Source organism: Acanthochromis polyacanthus, chromosome 7, assembly GCF_021347895.1.
Source record: "Acanthochromis polyacanthus isolate Apoly-LR-REF ecotype Palm Island chromosome 7, KAUST_Apoly_ChrSc, whole genome shotgun sequence".
In the NCBI taxonomy this organism is placed as follows: Eukaryota; Metazoa; Chordata; class Actinopteri; family Pomacentridae; genus Acanthochromis; species Acanthochromis polyacanthus.
Genome location: NC_067119.1, coordinates 20,691,704 through 20,711,052, shown reverse-complemented (window position 1 = coordinate 20,711,052; position 19,349 = coordinate 20,691,704). Strand labels below are relative to the sequence as shown.

The 19,349-nt window shown below is 39.7% G+C and overlaps 2 protein-coding genes across 4 annotated transcripts; one reads left to right on the top strand and one right to left on the bottom strand.

Annotated features, from left to right (window-relative positions):
- The first annotated feature begins 296 nt into the window (after nucleotides 1–296).
- Nucleotides 297–8,067, top strand: svopa (SV2 related protein a). Its single transcript, XM_022198710.2, has 16 exons — nucleotides 297–563; nucleotides 1,984–2,141; nucleotides 2,252–2,337; nucleotides 2,438–2,536; nucleotides 2,962–3,033; nucleotides 3,222–3,346; nucleotides 3,435–3,498; nucleotides 4,148–4,273; nucleotides 4,371–4,499; nucleotides 4,613–4,686; nucleotides 4,839–4,915; nucleotides 5,044–5,148; nucleotides 5,836–5,947; nucleotides 6,033–6,114; nucleotides 6,234–6,323; nucleotides 6,417–8,067. Exons 1-16 carry the CDS (start codon nucleotides 529–531, stop codon nucleotides 6,627–6,629), a joined length of 1,647 nt encoding a protein of 548 aa, XP_022054402.1. The 5' UTR covers nucleotides 297–528; the 3' UTR covers nucleotides 6,630–8,067.
- A 1-nt stretch (nucleotide 8,068) lies between these two features.
- On the bottom strand, nucleotides 8,069–16,753 carry LOC110954258 (D-amino-acid oxidase). Of its 3 annotated transcripts, XM_051950500.1 has the most exons (12): nucleotides 16,610–16,746; nucleotides 15,386–15,425; nucleotides 14,301–14,501; nucleotides 14,108–14,222; nucleotides 13,628–13,704; nucleotides 12,905–12,970; nucleotides 12,109–12,163; nucleotides 11,841–11,945; nucleotides 10,571–10,653; nucleotides 10,117–10,234; nucleotides 9,719–9,817; nucleotides 8,069–9,644 (listed from the first exon to the last, which is right to left on the bottom strand). In XM_051950500.1, the coding sequence occupies exons 3-12, from the start codon at nucleotides 14,492–14,494 to the stop codon at nucleotides 9,519–9,521; spliced, it is 1,038 nt and encodes a 345-aa protein (XP_051806460.1). In that variant the 5' UTR covers nucleotides 14,495–14,501; nucleotides 15,386–15,425; nucleotides 16,610–16,746; the 3' UTR covers nucleotides 8,069–9,518. The 3 variants fall into 3 exon arrangements, with proteins under 3 accessions (XP_051806460.1, XP_022054415.2, XP_022054425.2); XM_022198723.2 differs by lacking the exon at nucleotides 15,386–15,425 and having other exon boundaries at nucleotides 16,610–16,753; XM_022198733.2 differs by lacking the exon at nucleotides 15,386–15,425 and having other exon boundaries at nucleotides 14,301–14,496.
- Nucleotides 16,754–19,349: the final 2,596 nt, after the last annotated feature.

Here is a 19,349-nt window from a genome sequence, read left to right as displayed (position 1 = left end):
CGTTTCGGTTTGCCACTGTTTTACAGATGTAACACAGATAAACTTGTATTATACAAACAAATGCACATCTAAACAAACGTGCATGTTTGCATGGTGGGTTTCCTTTAGGAGAATGACAGTACAAATCTAATGTGGTCCTGTACTTGGTGCCAACTGGATTAGATAAGAAGCAGACTGCTGATAAATATGAATCTACAGCTCAGGTTGCTCCATATTTGCATCATGAGGCTCAAATCTGAGTGAGTGGTGTCCGGTCAGTGATCAGGTGTGTGTGGCTGCTGATGGGTGGTGTGTTGACCTCGGTGATCGGTGATCATGCGGATCATCCTGAGCTCATCCGATCGCTCTCCCTCTCTGCGTGTCTAGTGCTGAGGCTGCTCAGGGCGGCCTCTGATTGGCTGACGGCAGCAGGTCGCCCAGAGACGGTAAGTCTCCGGTCTGGTCGCTCTCCTCGGTGCTGAAGCCGCTGAAGCTCGTCGTGATAATGTGAAACGGCGATGAGGGCGAAGGGAGCCAACAAACACCAAAATGGACGATGATCTGTTCCAACTAAGACAGCTGCCGTGAGTAAACCACAGCCCGCATTCGTCTTTTTCGTCCATTTTAACCGTAAACATCACGTTTGTCCGCCGCGTCGCCCTCTCACAGCTTCGTGTTTGATTAGCTCGCTGGATCACAAACATCCCAACATTCCTCAAAAGCAGCAGTCACTTAAAACCATTTTAAACACTTCAATCACCTAGAAAATGCTCAGGAAACATGAAAACAACACAGCATCTCGTGGCTGGGCTGCTGCTGCAGTTTGTTTACAGTCGCAGGCTTCTCCGAACAAATCAATTTGGCTGTTATTTATTCATAAGGACACAGATTTCCTGTGGTTTCTGAGCTGATAAGTTTTCACTCTTAACTTGTGATTGTGTTGACTGTCATGACTCAGTAGCTAACGTGATTTATACCAATCCTGCTGCACATAATTTAAGCTAACGGATGGCCCATTAAAGTGCAGCCTGGATATCATCACAATTTTAATCCTGTTTTATTGTCAAGGAGGTTTTCACATTCAAGGAATTAAACTTTGGTGCTTTAGTGCCTAACAGTAAATACTGGCAAGTAGACACATGTATTGATGGATAAAGCATGATAATAAAACAAATGTTGCAAGCCAAAGCTGTTATAAAGTAATAATTACCAATACTGTCAATGGCATTTAAATGTCACAGCTGTACAGATTGTCCAAGAATGTGCAAATTATTTCCATGAGAATGTGCAAAATCTCAGACTATACTGTTTTAGGGATATTAAAAGATATTTCTCAGGCATTTCATGCAACAAATGCTACAGAAAATGTTCAGAATAAACCATTTTGGCTGCAAATCTGTTTCACTTAAGCAAGAACAGACACAAGTGGTTGTTACAGCAGCCTATTGCTGGGTAATTATATATTCATTTGTATGTATTTCTTCTTAAAGAGACTGTAAATATAAATTACAGTGGTTTATAGTAGAAGACAGATATCCCCTATATCCTCTGCACACTGATACTTCACATTGCAAGTAGGCTATGTTATGTAATTACAGTGATTAAGGCATCACTGGCACTCTCCGCGTTCTCTTTCAGTGTTTCATCCTTAACAAACCGTCAATTATCTACATGTGGAAGAAGATTAAGCCTTCTGTCTACGGGAAAATGTGTGTATCTCTGGATGTTTAGCCTTTAAAAGCTTGCCAGACACTGAAGCAGAGAGTGCAGAGGTGTCAGTTGGCCTGACATGGTTCACCCATAGGGCTGCAATATCACCCATTCACAAAATCATAGCCAGAAAAAGCTCATATCACCTTGGCAACAGCATCCGACTCTCATTTGTACTCAGCTTTGCCCTGGCACTCGTCTTCTGTGACTCCTCCGGCCCACCATATTGCAGATAAGTTAATCCTCCTGAACTTTTATTAAAATATACACACTTATTTTAAATTTTTTTTGTAGTGTTGTTCGTTTTCGTCGCACAGGTGAGAGCACACGCTCTGAGGAAGATGTCGAGAGTAGAGAACAGGATGTCAGGACTGCAGAGCAGACTGATGTGGAGTCCGTGGGGCTTGCAGAAGTAGCTCCGGTTCCTCGGGAATTCGCCAATCCGACTGATGGTACAGTATGGCAGGGCTGCATTTGACTGCCTATGCTTCACTGTTAAACTTCCAGACTTGTAATATATTTCACATGTCACTCAAGATTCCCATCTTTCTCATTCCTTCAGACACATTTATGGTAGAAGATGCCGTAGAGGCCATAGGCTTTGGGACCTTCCAGTGGAAACTCTCCATCCTCACCGGTCTGTCCTGGGTAAGAAATGCTTATTACTAAAATAAAAACAAACACCATGCACAGTATTGTGTCCGCTACATTCTATTCCACTGTGTTTCTATGTTTTCTGTTTGCTCAGATGGCTGATGCTATGGAGATGATGATCCTCAGCATCTTAGCCCCTCAGCTCCACTGTGAATGGAGATTGCCGAGCCTTGAGGTGGCACTGCTTACATCGGTAATGGCTCCCCAATGTCTGCAAAGTGCTCATGTTTGCAGTGACTGTCCTAGTTTGAACTGATTAAAAGCTTAAGGATTATTTTGATATCAGCTTTTAATGTTGTGAGATTAGACAGAAGATGCAGTATTTTGATGACAAAGACTGTCAAATCCGTATCCGTATTTACCTTTGTGAGGATAATGCAAAACAACATCGAAAACAAGGGAATTACAGTAGATTTTATTAAAGGTTTTTACTGACAAAACATAATTTTGCATGTAATTACTGTGACCTTTTTCCCTCTGACTCCTCATTTTAGTAGCTCAAACTAAAATAATATGTTATTATACCAGCTGTATGTAGTTAAATTCATGCAGGTTTAAGCTGCTGCATCTGGCTCTATCCCACTAACATTTACACTTCATTTTTTTTCATTGATACAGGCAGTGTTCATTGGGATGATGATCAGCTCCTCTCTTTGGGGAAACATATCTGACAAATACGGCAGAAAGACAGTAAGTTCTAATAATGCTCCTGTTGACATGGTGCTGGTTTATGTGTAACTGTGTTTACAAAACACAGATTTTGGGTTATGGGTGTTAAAAGTTCAGCTTCAGGAGGGAGCGGTTTATAATGTCGATCCATATCTGATCACCATTATTCATTCAGCAGCTTGTTATGTGCTGATCATATGCACTCACAGGGCCTGAAGATGAGCGTATTGTGGACTATGTTCTACGGCCTGATGAGCGCCTTCGCACCTATTTATGGGTGGATCCTCGTTCTCCGTGCGCTGGTGGGTTTTGGCATCGGAGGAGCCCCACAGTCGTGAGTAGCCCTCATTCAGCTCCCTAGATACAACACTGTGGTTACTGACTGGGGTTTGGACTAACACTGAGGTGTCCCTCCTCATAAGGGTGACCCTGTATGCTGAATTTCTGCCTATGAAGTCCAGAGCCACATGCATCCTGCTGATTGAGGTACGGAATACGCTGCAGCACTAGCTCATTTTAGATACACAAAAAAATAAGTTTAGCATACAAATGATCTTCTTATTACTTAGAGAAAAAGCGGAAGGTTTAATTTCTATTGTTAGGGTTGGACAGGTGTTAAATTTAACCAAAGAGCCAAACTGTTAATCAGGATCTTTATCTGAAGGCTAGCACACAGACACTCCACCAACCAGTAAATATAAAGTCCACCTTAAAATGCAGTTTTATTGAAATGACGCACGGTCAGAGATGACAAGAGAAAAAAGAGAGTGGGCTGTTGTCATGATGGATGCTGATGTGTCAGTTAGAGCTGTAGTCAGACACTTTAATGTCTGCAACTCCATCATTTGTCGTCTATGAAATCCTTTCAGACAGCTCTGGATGGATGTATCTGATAACATGACCCCTAAAATGTGGAAGCACTTGACCGCTGATGTCTGCTCTCAATGAGCCCATTATCATTTCCAACATCATGGTTGTTTCATGAGATTTTTTTGTAGAGATGCTATGTGTTGGAATGCAAAACCACATTCCCCCATGTTAGTAAAATACAACATGCTGCTTTTATATTTTTATTTGTATAATTTTGACATCAAATCTCCTTTTCTGTTGCAACTCACACTCCCTGCCTTTGCAGATATTTTGGGCTCTGGGCACCGTGTTCGAAGTCCTGCTAGCCATCCTGGTGATGCCCACTCTGGGCTGGCGCTGGCTGCTTGGCCTCTCCACCATTCCTCTCTTCATCTTTGCCTTCCTATGTTTTGTAAGTGTGGTGCTATCGGTCCTGAGCTATTCTACAGTGTGACAAATGCCAGCTTTTATCAAGTTGACATGCTTGTTTTCTCGGGCGTGGGGAGCAGTGGCTACCAGAGAGCGCTCGGTACGACGTGCTGACAGGAAACCAGGAAAAGGCTCTGGCCACACTGAAGCGCATTGCCACCGAGAATGGAGCACCGATGCCTCTGGGAAAACTGATCGCTGCCAGACAGGTACAGTCTGTTCCTGCAGGACACACAGGCTCTGGGTGTTATTTGGACATGGTTAAGTATGATGCTCTATCAGGCTTTCCAGTCAGTTTTTTTGTGTGTGTTCTTTGAATTAGGAAGATCGTGGGAAGATTCAAGACTTATTCTCATCACACTTCCGCTGGACAACAGTGCTGCTGTGGTTTATTTGGTAAATGAGTGAATGACAGTGAAACCCAGTCTTAACTTTAGTCGCTGTTCACTGATTTTCTTTCTAAACCTCATGTTCTTCTCATGCAGAGACATATTAACTAGAGTCCTTTTTTAAATTAGCATGGTTTCATCCTGCGTCTCTCTTGGCAGGTTTGCAAATGCCTTCTCTTACTATGGACTGGTGCTGCTCACCACAGAGCTGTTTCAGGAAGGAGGTGCTTGTGGAAGTGAGTCACAGGTTGACAGAAGGCCTCTCACACCCGACGACTGCTGTATTATTGTAAAAAGCATCACAAAAGAAATCACAGACAGTAGGCTGACTAAGTGCTGTTTGTTGTTTGATATCTCCCTCTAGTGTCCAAAGGGAATAAGAAGGAGCTCCGGTGCAGCTTAGAGTGTAAATACCTGAACTCTGACGACTACAAAGACCTGCTGTGGACGACGTTATCAGAGTTTCCAGGTACAAATCACAAGTATCATCCCATATATTCTTCAGTTAAATATTTCTCGTTATCATAAAAACAAAATATCTCGAAAATTATATGATTTTTCAAGCAAAAATTGCAAAAAAATAAAAAATCTTTGTAAACATTTATATTCTATTATATAAAAATTTCAAGCAAATCAAAGCTGGTTCAGCAGAAATTGTTTGATGACCTGAGGTGGAATGGCCCAACTATCTAAATATTCTTTCCCCAGAATCCCAGACTCCATCTTTAGGTAGAGAAGCTATGAAATGTTGATTTTCTAAATCTACAAATGTCATGCCATCGTGACACTTACAAAATAAATGTTAGATAAATGTCGTCCTAATGTAGTATTTTGGTAATGTTTTAGCTTGTGATGTAATTGTTGTTATGTTTTTGGCAAAAAATAAGTCGTAGTACAATTAATAAACCTTATGGACTCTTGAATATTATATGGATTTTTATTAATTTATTATTAGTATTTTGACAATGGTATATATTTTACATAATTACAGTACTAATTTAAGGAGAGTTTAACTCTAACTCAATGCTTGACTTGGAAAATATCTACTGTATATACATTTTCATAAAAACTTAAATCAAGCCTATTTTTACAGATTTAAAGACAAACCTATTTTTATTTTTGAAACAAGGTTGTTGATTATGTTGATGTTCCGTAGGACTGCTGGTGACACTGTGGGCTATTGATCGATTAGGAAGGAGGAAGACTATGGCGTTGTGTTTCCTCGTCTTCTCTCTGTGCATTATCCCACTCTATGGCTGTGTTGGGAGGTAAAGTGTGCCGCAGACCTTAAATTAACAATTATATCTCAATCTTCGGTTTATCCACTGACACTGACCAATTTATCTTTTGCAGAGCATCCATGACAGTGTTGATATTCATCGCCAGGGCGTTTATTGCAGGCGGGTTCCAGGCTGCGTATGTATACACTCCAGAGGTGAGATATCCAACCAGAGTGCAAGTTTCTTGTTTGTATTCTGTAAAATGCCAACAGTTCAAAGCAATAGACGAGTAAAGAAAAGCGGAATTTCATTAAGGCAGGATATTTTTCTGCAGGTGTATCCAACAGCGACAAGAGCTTTAGGTCTGGGAACAAGCAGTGGGATGGCCAGAGTTGGAGCCCTCATCACACCTTTTGTTGCACAGGTGACCCAAAGCTGACAGTTTTATTGTAACAAAAAGTTTGGAAAAAGTGTTAATGTCATTAACTTCGATCATGCCTGGGACTTGTCCCTGCAGGTGATGTTGGAGTCCTCGGTGTACTTGGCTCTCTCAGTGTACTGCTGCTGCTGCCTCTTAGCTGCCGTCGCCTCCTGTGCGCTGCCGATAGAGACGACCGGCCGTGGCCTGCAAGAGTCCAGCAACCGCGAGTGGGGACAGGAGATGATGGGCCGGGCCTCCTCCCACAGCTCGGGGGGAATTCCTCACTCCAGCTCCAGCTCCCAGGGGTGAGGACATGTTGGCCGGAGTGCAGCCGAGAGGCGACCGATGCGAAGAAAAGGAGGCCAGAAAGCTGAAGGAGCTCTCTGAGTCCCCTTCTGTGATTCTTCAGTTTAGACACCACAGTGGCTTCAGAGAGCCAGGCAGCACAGTATTTTTACAACATGTCACTGTACTTGTAGTCTTTAAACACCATTGCTGTCACAATTTTGCCACTGTATAGCTGCACACAGGGTGACTGGAAATACCAAACGACCTACATGAGTGCAAAAGCGACTGGTGGACACATTGAGGAAAACACTTCAAAGTATGTGAGTCCTGCTTTTCTAATGCAAGAGAAGCAAGGAAGTGTTAAATGTTCAAACAACTGTCTTCTTTTCAAAGAGCCTTAAAACTACCTGTTGAGATTGTGGCTGAGAGACCTACTCTTGAGAAAGCTGCTGCTGTTAGCGTACTGGGCATAGATGCGTATATAAGAAACAGCTTTATCTTGTGCACACTAATTGCCTGCTGAAATACAGTAATTACAAACTCAGCTTTATTTTTAAAAAAGTGCATTGTTGGAGTAAACAACAAACCCACATTATCAAATCAACAGAAATTTAGAATAAATAAGATCTGGGGTTATTTTTTATTTAATATTCAGTTACTGTACAGTAAGAATCCTTTTTACATCTTGTGTTGGATGCGTTTTTTCTTATTTAATAGTTTAAAATGATGAATATTTATTTCCTGTTGAAGACATGAGGAAAATGTAGGTATTGCTCTCCTAAAAATGAAAATACCACCTCATGTCTTCATCTTCATGTGGTGATATTATTTATATCAAGCTGAAGCCTTCATCAGAGGATAGTAACACCAGTGACATCATACAGTCGACAGTATGTCAGAATTAGAGCGCAAATGGAACAAATCCGCAGAACCTGGACTGCAGGTTAAGACATGCTACAGCAGAGCATTAAAATAAAAATCAGAGCATCAAGCCTCCTTAAGACGGTTTGTGTGATTTGAGAAGATGACATTCACATGAATACACTGTATGATGTCATGATCTATAAACCATGCTGCATCTCTTTGCTCTACTTTACCAGACGTGGAGGCTGCGCTCACAAAGACCCACAAATGCATTTTAACAGGACATTCCGTTTAGTCTTTCTGTAAATATTGTATTAATACCTGGTTTAGTTGTTGTCTTTGATTTTGTTTGTATCAAAGGTGTTGTGGAGACAGACTTGACCCAGTCTTATTCCTCGAGTAACACACTGAGCAAAGTTTTGTTTAAAAAAATAAACAAATAAAGGAGATTGCGTAGCACAGTTCCAGCAAGCTGACTCCTACCTGACAGTGTTTGAGATATAGTGCTGCATTAAATGTCTGTGTGCACAGATTCTTGTCAACACACTGGATGTAAATGTGTATGATACTATAGTAAATACTCTTTGAAAAACAAGCACTGGATACATGTTGTTATTTATTATAAAAAAGGAGTAATTCTATCAGTTACAATCAAAACATTTACTTCACAGTTAATTATTATTAAATTACATAAACTTCTTTGAGATTCAAGCATGATTTTGTTACATATCAATGTGCCATCTCATAATCCATGATGCAAAAATAATGCATACATTACATTATTTTAAATTAGTGTCATTACCCCGCAGATAATGAGATGCTAAATATCTGGTGTACAGGGTGGGGAAGCAAAAATGTCCTATTGACAAATTTGAGTGTCCTGCCCAAACGGTGAGGGTAATCAAAACAATAATTAAAATCAAAGTTCCTTACCTTTAACCAATCTTTTCAGTATTTGTCAGACTTTGGTGCACTGTGAAACAAGCAAGCAACAAGCAAAACGCAATAGGGTTTGTGATCTCCTGGATGCCCAAATCCCTCAGAAGAACATTGCCAAGATTGTTGGCATCAGTGAGAGGACCATTCGCCGCATCCAGCATGCCAGACAATCCAGTTTGGGCACCAAGAGATCTCCAGATGTTCCTGGGAGTCTTGGGCTCAGATGGCAATAAGATCCCCCCTTACTTCTTCAAGCCAGATCGGAAAATTGGGACTGATGTGTACTACAAAGTTCTGAGGTACACCGTTTTGCCCTGGCTGAAGGCCACCTACCCTGACAACAACTATGTGTGGCAGCAAGATGGGGCTCCCGCTCACACATCAATCAAGGTCCAAAAGTTCTGTGAGTAGAATATGGCAAACTTCTGGCCCAAAGACATTTGGCCCCTGAGGTCACCTGATCTAAACCCCCTGGATTTTTTCTGATGGGGCACCATTGAGTTGAGGACTAATGCCAATGGGAGGCCTACCCCAAGGAGGATATCAGGAGGGCCTGTGCCTCTTTCAGAGGCTGTATCGAGGCGTTCATCATGGCTGATGGAGGACATACTGAACTAGACGAGCCCTCAGTAGATGGCAGAACCACGCCCATGCATGATACTCTGTATCAATTTTGATCATCCTACGTATATCCCTTCCTACTTGATCTGCTGACCTCTAACTCCACAAGTGAGCAGGGGACTTTAGACTGATCTTCAGTGCCAAGTTTGATTATCCTGACTTCAGCACTTGCAGAGATATCTGACCGGACATACACACATACATGCATACTTACCCGGCCAGATACCGAAGCGAATGCAGTAACCCCGCTGACGTACGTCAGACGTGGTTAATAAACATTTTCTGAAAGCTTTAAATTTGTGTTCTTCAAGAAATCAGTTCAAAATTCCAAAGAATAAAAAAGTTATACTCATTTATAGTTGTTTTTACCTGACAGGACATTTTTGCTTCCCCACCCTGTAAATGTTAGTACAGATATAAACACCGTGTGCACCAATGCTGAGGTTTGAAAAAGGAGTGCATCAGTCGCTACTGCCACACACAAATTTACAAACGTGCTTTTGGACCTTTGCCTTTTTGTTCCACGATCTGACCAAAGAGCCTCGCTGCCTCCTCGGCACATCCTCTGTGAATCGTGAGTCCGAAACCTCCATGGCCATAGTTGTGTATCACCTGAATCAGAGCCACAATAGTTTAGAAATCCAATGATATCTCATTTGAAGTACTGCTTGGAAGTTAAAGTCTACCTCTATTGGACCTGCAGCAGACTTTATGGTTTCCCTCTCCAGTCGGACTTTGCTGCGAGAAGGCCTGAGGCCGGACCAGTCCTCCACTATCCTGGCATGCTGAGGTTAGAGAACAAGTTACAAGCACTTTAAAGCTTGAAATTTTGCTAAAGAAGATGAAACAAAACAATTTACAAAGGAATTATTTGTCCATCACTTTTTTGCATTGTGTATTGGCAGATTTATGTTATTTTCTTCTAAATTTCTAACATTTCTCAAGACTGAATTGCAGAATAAGTGTTCTAAATATATGAAAAGCAAAATGTTAAATACTTTAGCACTTCTGAGGACTCACTGTAAATAATTCATTACAGTTAAAACAGAATGTCTCTTTATGGCGTCTCGTGGTATCATCTCACCTTGAGACTGGGCTCCAGCTGACAAGCATTTTCCCAGATTTTCTTATGGTCAGTGGAGTTGTTCTGTTCACTCCAGTTTCCTAGCTGGAAAACCCCACCAACTGTCACAAGGCGACTCCTGCAGACACAGAAGTTTAGCTCTCGTTTTCTGGCTTCAATATACTAAAACAACCTGAAGATGTGCTGAAAAACAACATGTGGCTGGACAACAGAGTGAGACCACTGCAGCTACTGCTGATATGAATGTGATGTTAGAAGACATATTGTAGCTTAGCAAAATTTCATATGAGGAATGCTGGTGAAATAATAATAGAGAAAAGTAACACCTCACATGTAACCTAATGTAAACCCAAAGGTTGCCCAATACTACCGGCCAACACTACAAACATAAAGATAAGAGGCTGTATTGTTGTACAGCTCAGTGCTTATCAGTATGCTGTGTTAGGAGAACTACCCTGGAATGATATATGGTGAATTGTAGGTTCCTGCTGTAAAATCGTGAGTAATAATCCAGTGTTTCAGCCACGGAGCATCCACCTGAAACACAGAGAAACAACAAGGGGACACACATGATTCTGTGGTTCCTCTATAGTTGATTATATAAACCAAAGCTTCTTAAAATTGTGTTGTCGGTCTACATTTAGACCAAATAGCAGGTCAGTTCTATCCCAGCCCATACCTCGTGTTATCAATTCAATACATTATGACGAGTAACAGTTTCTACTTTGAAATCAGTAAATTGTTAACCATGTTAGTTATATAGTTCAACAGGAGATTGCTTAATAGCGATCCAGTCCCCATATGAATGTGGTTTTATTGTGACTTATTCCCTTATCATTGACATATCTGTCTTGGAAATGATATCTGCTGGAGGGAGTGTCATTGTTTGAATGATATCAGAAAGAATTCTCAAAGAGTGGACTCAAAGGTGCCAAGTAATGTAGAAGTTGGTTCTGAGGCCTCACATTAATGTTGAACCAGAGTTGTCAGCTCCACATACACAATGTGTCTGTTTTCTCCAGAACCGAACTTCTAACTCATGTAAATCTATTAAAATACAAAAAAAACAAAACGTCGAGCCGTGTCTGTCCCAGTTTCATCCTGATCCAGTCACAGGAGATGAGACGTTTATGGTATAATCACACATCAGAGTGCAGAGGTTATATTCTATTTGCTGCTATTTTTAGGTTTATTACTGTATACATGGATCATGCATAAAATTAAAACGACAGATTAGTGAAGTGTGATTAAATTGTTACAATCCGATGCTCTACTGGGAAACCTTTGGTCTTGGCCTTCATGTGAATGTTACTTTTATCACCATCTAAATATTATTGCCGGTCAAGCACACCCGTCTGATGGCTTTAGAGTGACCTACACAATATTAGAAGATTGTTTTGATGGTGTGGCTGATTGGTGTATGCATGAATTTCTGTCTCTTTATCATGTAATTTTGTTTTCAAAAAGTGCTATATATATTTCAAGAAAAAAAAACTATTAACTTGCTTAAACTGATACAACTGACTGCAGCCAAACAGTGCCATTTCTTCCACTAGACTCCAATGTAATTTTACTGTCTTCACCGCCTACAACTTGAATGCATGTTGCTAAGAAACTAAAAGTGAGCTGATAAAATGTCATTTTGTTTTCAAAGACTTTTCCAGAGCTTTAAGTTCCACATCTGATTTCAAGTGTTCACACACATTAGAAGCTGCTCATGTCACCTTCACTATCTGGCCACGGCCTGGTTTCAGGTCCGGGTCCGGCTGCAGCGCTCCTGATCTCATCCCGGTGCAGTTTATGATCACGTCTGCCCCAGTTTCTGCCACCTAAAACCAGTCACAGGCGATAAGAGATGATGATAAGGTAAGACATAACATTTGCAGAGCCCTACAGTGAATATCAGAGCATTACAAACTGGGTACCATTTCTTTAAACTGCATAAAAATGTTCAGTGTGTACCAAATGTAATAACGAAATACTCTCACTAACCTCTTTGAAGGACTCTATTTTCCTGTGATAGAATTTCACTCCCCTTTTTTGCAACCTGGAAATAAGACAAGAAAAAAAAAACAAAGGATGAAGATGCATTGTCTACGACAGCATCCAAAATTCTTCAATTAGTCACTGTTCACAACACAACACAGGGAATTGTAAGTAGATGATTATACGGACTGACAGACTGAAAAGCACATAAAAAAAATAATCTAAAAGTATGAAATTACTCTTTCCAGGCATCAGCAGCTGTCTAAATGTTCCTTGTTCTCTTAAGAATTATTTGAAAATTTACTGAAATGAAACCACATAAGAAGCTTAGAGAGAAAAATCAGTATTTGGCGGAGCTGTGCATAACTCAGAAACTGAAATGTTGCCCTGACATATCTGGTGCAGAGCGGCTCTTTGTAAAATCTCAGAAACCAATAAAGTTGGTTTATTCTTTAACAATGTGCTTCATTTTAAAAACCTGGTATATTATCCATTGTGTAAAATGTTCATCCTAAAAGTAACCAAAGCTGTCAAAAACGTAGTTGCGTAGAAAGTATAATAGTACCTCAGAACTGTTATTAAGTGAGACCACACGATGAACATGTGAGATTATTAAATAAAACACATTCAAAGCCACCGAAAACAATAGTAATAAAAACAACTTACACAAGCAGTCAGGTGCTTTCTTTCATGTTTTAGAAAGCAGCAAATGATAAGCTCAACTTGTCAGCTTGTTAAGCTTTGGTTTACAAAAACAAAAAGGTGATGCAACATGAGAGGTCACTGTAGGTTAATCACTCACCAGTCCATCAGCCACGGTAAGTAAGATTTACCTTCCACCATGAGAGCAGTGTTGAACCAGCCATGTCTGGACAAATCAGAGGAGACAGATGTGTTAGAGAGTAAGAGTGCTGACACAGAATTATCCATCCAATCTTACATACAAAGGTGCTTCAAAAAAGTTCTCGGCCTCAGCAGAAAATGTCACAGGAGAAAGACTGTTTCTTGCGTTATTTTTCACAACAGTCTCCTTTAACTTCAATGCACTTCGTCCATCATTGTTCAAACTTGACTATCCCTTCGTGAAAGAACATCTTGACTTCATCATCACTCTGGACTGTTCTCTTTGATTCATTCAAACATTGGAGTTTTTATGTGCAGTGATACAAGGCTTTATAGTGCACAGTTATGCTCCAAAATGGAGCTGAGAACTTTTAGAAGCAGCCTTTTATTGGCATCTTTCATCTGGAACCATGCAATATATTGTCTTAGAGATAAACTGGAAACTGATTTTTAACACTGAAATTTTAGATGATGAGTTTGATATTCAAACAGAAGCACGGCCTGTGAAGCTAAAAAAGTGTGGAAACAGTTTCTTTCATTTGTTACCTGACATTTTTATACTACAGCAGATGATGTTATGTCATAATGTTAGGATTCATATTTCACTATTGGCTATTAATTGTTTAAGCTCCATTTTACGTTCTTTAAGTGTTTTATTTCTTCTTTTTCTTGGAGAACTTACATGTATCCAGGAAACATCTGCAGCTCTCGCTCTGTGAGCTGCCTGAAGCCAAGGACGGTGTCTTTAAATGAGGGCTCCTGCAATCAAAAAAAGCAGCGAGAAAACATCAATTATGTGCTAAAAATGTTTTGGCTGTATTTGTGTTCACAGTGGGTCAGGAAACAGAATCCCAATTAACCCCCTGAGTCTGAGTATAAAACCCAACCCTGAGTGAGGCCTCCCTGTTCATGTTTCCCAGCCACTGCAGGCAACCATCCTTTGTGTGGCTGAACAAAGCTCTGTTTCAGTGCAGCTGAAAGCGAGTGGACTTTGTTTATGGCAGATTTTGTAAATGAATGCAATAAATGAGTGAAGGTGACACTGTAGCGAGAAATGCATTTTACTGGACTTTTGTCCTTCGCTGTAAAAGGCCTCCGACTGAGCAAAATCTTATCTTTAAGGTCAACTTGAAAGTTCATTTCCCAGAAATAAAGTACTCACTGGTGCATGTTCATTGCAGAGGTTGTAGCCGGACTGAAGGAATATACCCATCTTCACTGACTCTGGTGAGCTGAGCTGGCTCAACAAGTAGTCAAATGTCTCCTTATTCCACTTTCTAAAGGTGACAACACATACAGGATTAAACTGTATAGATAAAGAGGGAAAACAAAGCGGTTAAGGACAATTCACTCACGTCTCCTGGACGTTACCCTTATCGTAAAGGTACGGCTGCCAGAAGCCAGCGGCTCCATCGCTGGTGGTCAGTGGAGTGAACTGGTCTGCATACACTTCAATGGTCAGCGGATTGACGGTTGAGTGATATTGCTCATAGATGCTCTGAGCGGTTGATAGGCCGATGACTCCAGCTCCAATCACTGCCACCCGCATGTCTGCACTAACATGAGACACACCGACTCTTATCCAAGCATGAAGGCATCTTACATGTAAACACACCAACAAGACAATCTGGATCACAGGTGCACTGTAGTGCATTCTAGCACATTAGATATGACCATATTAGACAAAATACATGAAAACTAAAAATAAAACAAATACTGATGCCCAAAGGTTGATGGCTTTGTTCTGGAAAGAAATTCACAATAAACCTGTTACACACTGGATAAGACAAATTATGGCAAGACTTTCACTCAAAAGATCATTATCATCATACGTAGTGTCTACAGATACGGACCTGTATGCGTAGCCTACGGATACGGCACTTTCCATTTGCCAGATTGTGCCATGGTGTTTACACGGGAGGTGTCATGGCAGATTTGGCCGGTTCAGCAGTGTTCAGGGCCTCATATCTGACATAAAACTGGCTGATATATAGGTAATTATTTTAAATATTTGGTTTTAAATGGGTTGGCCCTGTTAATTTTTGCACTAATGTACATAAAAAGCCCTATTTAAAGTGAAATACAGTTGTTTGGGCACAGTTTGGCCAGTTAAAAAATTTTGATAATTTTTCACACTGAAGATAGTCCAGGGGCCATCTTTCGGGTGGGCGATAGTTCAAAAAAATCCAGTAATATTTACCCTTAAGATGGTCACATGTCAATATGAACTGGCTTGTGCTCTATATACATGTGTCTCTACTGCATTCACTATGGTTACACCCGCTGTCTTTGGCCAGTTATTTAAAAAGTAATAAAGATGAATAAGATCGCCGCGGAATAGAAAAGTTTATAATAGAGTATAAGATGTATTTCAGTAGATCTATGTCATGGTTAAAGTTATATAACAGCTGTATACATACAAACAAAATCGGGTCCGTACCTCTAGCATCAATCATCATTATATGATGACTCTTTAGAAACTACAGGGTGACACAAAAAACAGGAACTTTTTAGCAATCCAATAAAACCAAAAGTGATGCAAGAAAAAATATTTTATTCATAGTAATTGAAACCTTAAAACATGCCATTTAAGAAACGATGGAATTTTTATTTTTTAAACATTACTTCTTGCAGATGGCGTCCTCCTGTATGAATGCATTCTTGAAATCTACCTGGGACTATCTCAAGAGTAAAGTGTACACGACTCGGCCAAGAACTTTGGATGACTAAAAACAGAATTCAGGATGAAATTCACAGTATCCCAGCTGAGATGTTGCAGCGGTCAACAAGGAATCTCAACAGCAGATTTCAAGAATGCATCCGTACAGGAGGACGTATGTATATGAAAGATCTGGATTTAACAGAGAATAATACAGAAAGACACCAGTTTGTTGAAAACCATGCAGGCTTTAAAATAACAAAATATATTTGGAATGGCATGTTGGGGGTTGAATTTTCTGTCTGTTATAGTAAGTTCATTTTTCTATAAAAAATGGAAAATGAACAGATGAGAAGGAGTTAATTGAGAGGAGCAGTTCCCTATTCATTTTTTAATTTTCAAAATCTGTTTCAGTTTTGTTTCTTAAATTCTATTTTATCATTTCCTAGTAGGTCACTGTGTGCTCTTTGATTATGCATGACCAAGAAAGTAAAAGTCTATAAAGATCAGATAAGATAAAACTTTTTAAATACAAAGTTATTGTTAAAAAAAAAACTAAATTACAAGGAGAAAAACTCGCTGTTTCTTTAAATAAATGCAGATATGGTTGACAAAAAGAACATTTTTCTTCCACTATTATTATTTCTGCATTTTAAACAAGTGATTACTTTTAAATGCAACAGAGTGCTGGAAATAAGAAGACATAAGAAGAAAAATAATATTTAAAAAACACACACAAGAAAAAAAAGTCACAAGCAATCCAGACCTGAGTTGAGCCACTCAGCAAATTTACTAGACAGATACTGAATAATCATCACAAATGTGCAAACGTTTTGCTGTCAACTCTCCTCATATTAAGCGACGCATTATTAATAGCTACCAACATGTTGGATAAATGTGCATAAAGTTTGAAACAGCAACAAGTTTTGTGACTAAAATTTGAGCAAGAGTTGCACGATACAGCTGAAAACGGAGGCGCTGTTTGTAGAAAAAGTTTTGTCTTACCTTCAGAGGAAACCTATGCCGCTGCTGCAGGAGTTTCTTCTGAGTCCTGATACGATTCACAGCCACTGAGCTGTCACATGGCCGAGGGGCAAAGAGCGAGCCACCCTCATAGACTGTATATAAAGAGGCCACCCTGTACGGACGCTGTGTTCAGGGCCTGTCGTCAAAGCAAGCGTCTGAGAGTGTGAAAACCCTCCCATTACTCTCTGACACCGAGAATGTCTCCTGACAGGTAAAACGACTGCAAATGCACCACCAAAAAATACAACCCCATGTCGGCACTAATAAAATAAATTTAGCTTCTCTCTCTCTCTCGCACTTTAGCAACTATGAGCAACAAATTCACAACGCACCATAATTAATAACACAGATTACTTAACTGTCTTGTCTGGAGTGATTTTAAGGTGAGCAGAAGGGTGAACCACCGTGCAGTAACAGATGTCTTTTTCCGGTTCTTCCCATAGAATGTGTCTGTCATTATTCCCATTTTGCCAGCATCCTCTGAATGCAGCACTACACTACTGAAAGTCAGTTATCTCACCTGAAGGTCAACATCCCAAAACCTTGAAAGCAACCTGAGCATAGTAATGACACACCCCACTGTTCTTAAACGTTTTAAACTGCCTCAGTATTTAAAATGAATGTGATCAAAATATATCCAAGATGTTTTTACAAAAGTGTCAGCACCCACTCCACTTTTTTTCTGCATCATCAAGCATTGATGCAATTTCTGCAATATCCTATCAAATTAAACATTATAAAAAAATGAAGATAATGTGCACTATTTGTTTGTTTGAGCTATGTGAATATAACCCAAATGTGGGTGGACTAATATACTTTTCAGAACTATTAATGCAAATTTAAATAAACTAAAATATATGCAGCTTTTTTCTCCCTCTTTAAGGTAAGCTTTAAGGAACCTTGGAGCTAAACAGATCCTTTTTCACTCACATTTTTATGTTGCACATTAATATACTTTAATTTTTTCAGCTATGGATAAAAAAGTAATTATACAATGGTGGAAAAAAGTTTTCGGACAGCCCATGCATTTGTGAAATATCACATTCAGTGTCGCTCTTAGGTCTTCAAGTGCAATTTCTTTTACTACAGTCACAGCCAAAATACTAAAAAAAATGCCGAAAAAGCCATCTATGGTCAGATAAGTCCAGTTTTCAGCTTTATCGTCCTCCTGCTAATGTGAGGGTACACAGAAGACCAGGCAAGGCATCATCTCCAGCATGTACAGTACCTACTGCCAAGCATGGTGGAGGCAGCATTATGGTTTGGGGATGCATGGGTGCTGTTGGTGTTGGTCATCTCACATTGAACTCTGCCAAGTATTGTGACGTTCTCCAAACCTACATGCTCTGTTCTGCACGTGTACTGTTCTGCCAAGGTAAAACCTGGATGTTTCTACAAGATATTTCCCCTTGAACACATCCAGGACCTGTAGAACTTGGTCACAGAAGCGCACTATCCAGGTCTTAGAGTGGCCAGCTCAATCCCTGGACATGAGCCCCATTGAAAATCTGTGGTGGATCATCAAAAGGTCTGTTTTAAAGTATAAATCAAAGAATTTAGAAGCATTTAAAGCAGTAATTCAAGAAGAATGGGACAAGATCACCCTTCAACAGTGTGAAAGGCTCATGGGGAACATGCTAGCCAGGATTAGAGCTCTACTGCTGCTAATGGCAGGACAATTAAATATAGTTTTCTAGTAAAAAATAAATAAATAAACAAAAAAATATGATATGTATTTGTTTGTGTCTTCCTTATGCAGTCACACCTTTTGTAACACAAAAAGATTTTTCTTTAAATATTTCATGATAATATTTGATAATATTTGAGATTGCATAAAAAATTTAATGGGTGTCTGAAACTTTTTTCCATCACTGTATTTAACACCTGATCTTTTTATTTTAGGACATTTCAGTGCTGCTACAATGAAAAAGAACTTTCTGTCATACTTTTGCATTACTGTCACAGCCCATTCACTCACAGATATGGAGCTACATCAACATGGATGATGTTGCTGACATTGATTTCTACCTTCATGCGTAGAAAAGCACGTTCTGTCTGTCCTCTCTCAGCAGGACGAATGAGACAGCAGCTTTGAGGTAGCCCGACAGAGGGAGTACTCAGAACATCAGTGGTCTCCAGCGATGAGCTGTGCAGCTAACACTCAGACTGTTACTATGACAGGACTCCTGGGACATATGACGAGTAGTTGAAATAGTATTTGTGCAATTATCACTATGAAATTTACAACTAAATCAACTTTTCACAGTCATTTTGACAGATATTGTGATTGCAATATGAGTCATGACTCCAGTAGGAATGGTAATTTAACAAACAGTAAAAATGATGATGACATTTTTGCGACAGTTTGTACCAAACAAACACGTTCCCTTCCATCTGCAGAATATGGCTTGTAGGTATGGCATCTCTAAAGCACTATGATTATTCATAATGGTATGTTGGGATACGTTTAATTTTTATCAACAAAAAGAAAGCAGCATCTAATCTTTGGACATTACACTTGGCCATTCTACAATTTTGATAATATTTTGATTAATAGTTCTGCCCTAGCTTTATTCTGTTTTGCATGCTAACTTATTTTTCTTTGTATTTTTTTCAATTTTATTTTGTTAAATTTGTAAATAATGGTGCTCTATTGGTACAAACATCAGATTAACCATATTACCAAAGCATCATGGAAGGAGTAAAAAAACAACAACAA

Excerpts from the sequence above, each read along its gene's own strand:
- svopa (XM_022198710.2), top strand. The coding sequence starts at position 529 with ATGGACGATGATCTGTTCCAACTAAGACAGCTGCC. Across the intron at positions 4,500-4,612 it reads AACTGATCGCTGCCAGACAG|GAAGATCGTGGGAAGATTCA; the intron begins GTACAGTCTGTT and ends TCTTTGAATTAG. Across the intron at positions 4,687-4,838 it reads GTGCTGCTGTGGTTTATTTG|GTTTGCAAATGCCTTCTCTT; the intron begins GTAAATGAGTGA and ends CTCTCTTGGCAG.
- LOC110954258 (XM_022198723.2), bottom strand. The coding sequence starts at position 14,494 with ATGCGGGTGGCAGTGATTGGAGCTGGAGTCATCGGCCTATCAACCGCT. Across the intron at positions 12,971-13,627 it reads CAGATGTTTCCTGGATACAT|ACATGGCTGGTTCAACACTG; the intron begins GTAAGTTCTCCA and ends TGATTTGTCCAG. Across the intron at positions 10,235-10,570 it reads TCACCATATATCATTCCAGG|GAGTCGCCTTGTGACAGTTG; the intron begins GTAGTTCTCCTA and ends CTGTGTCTGCAG.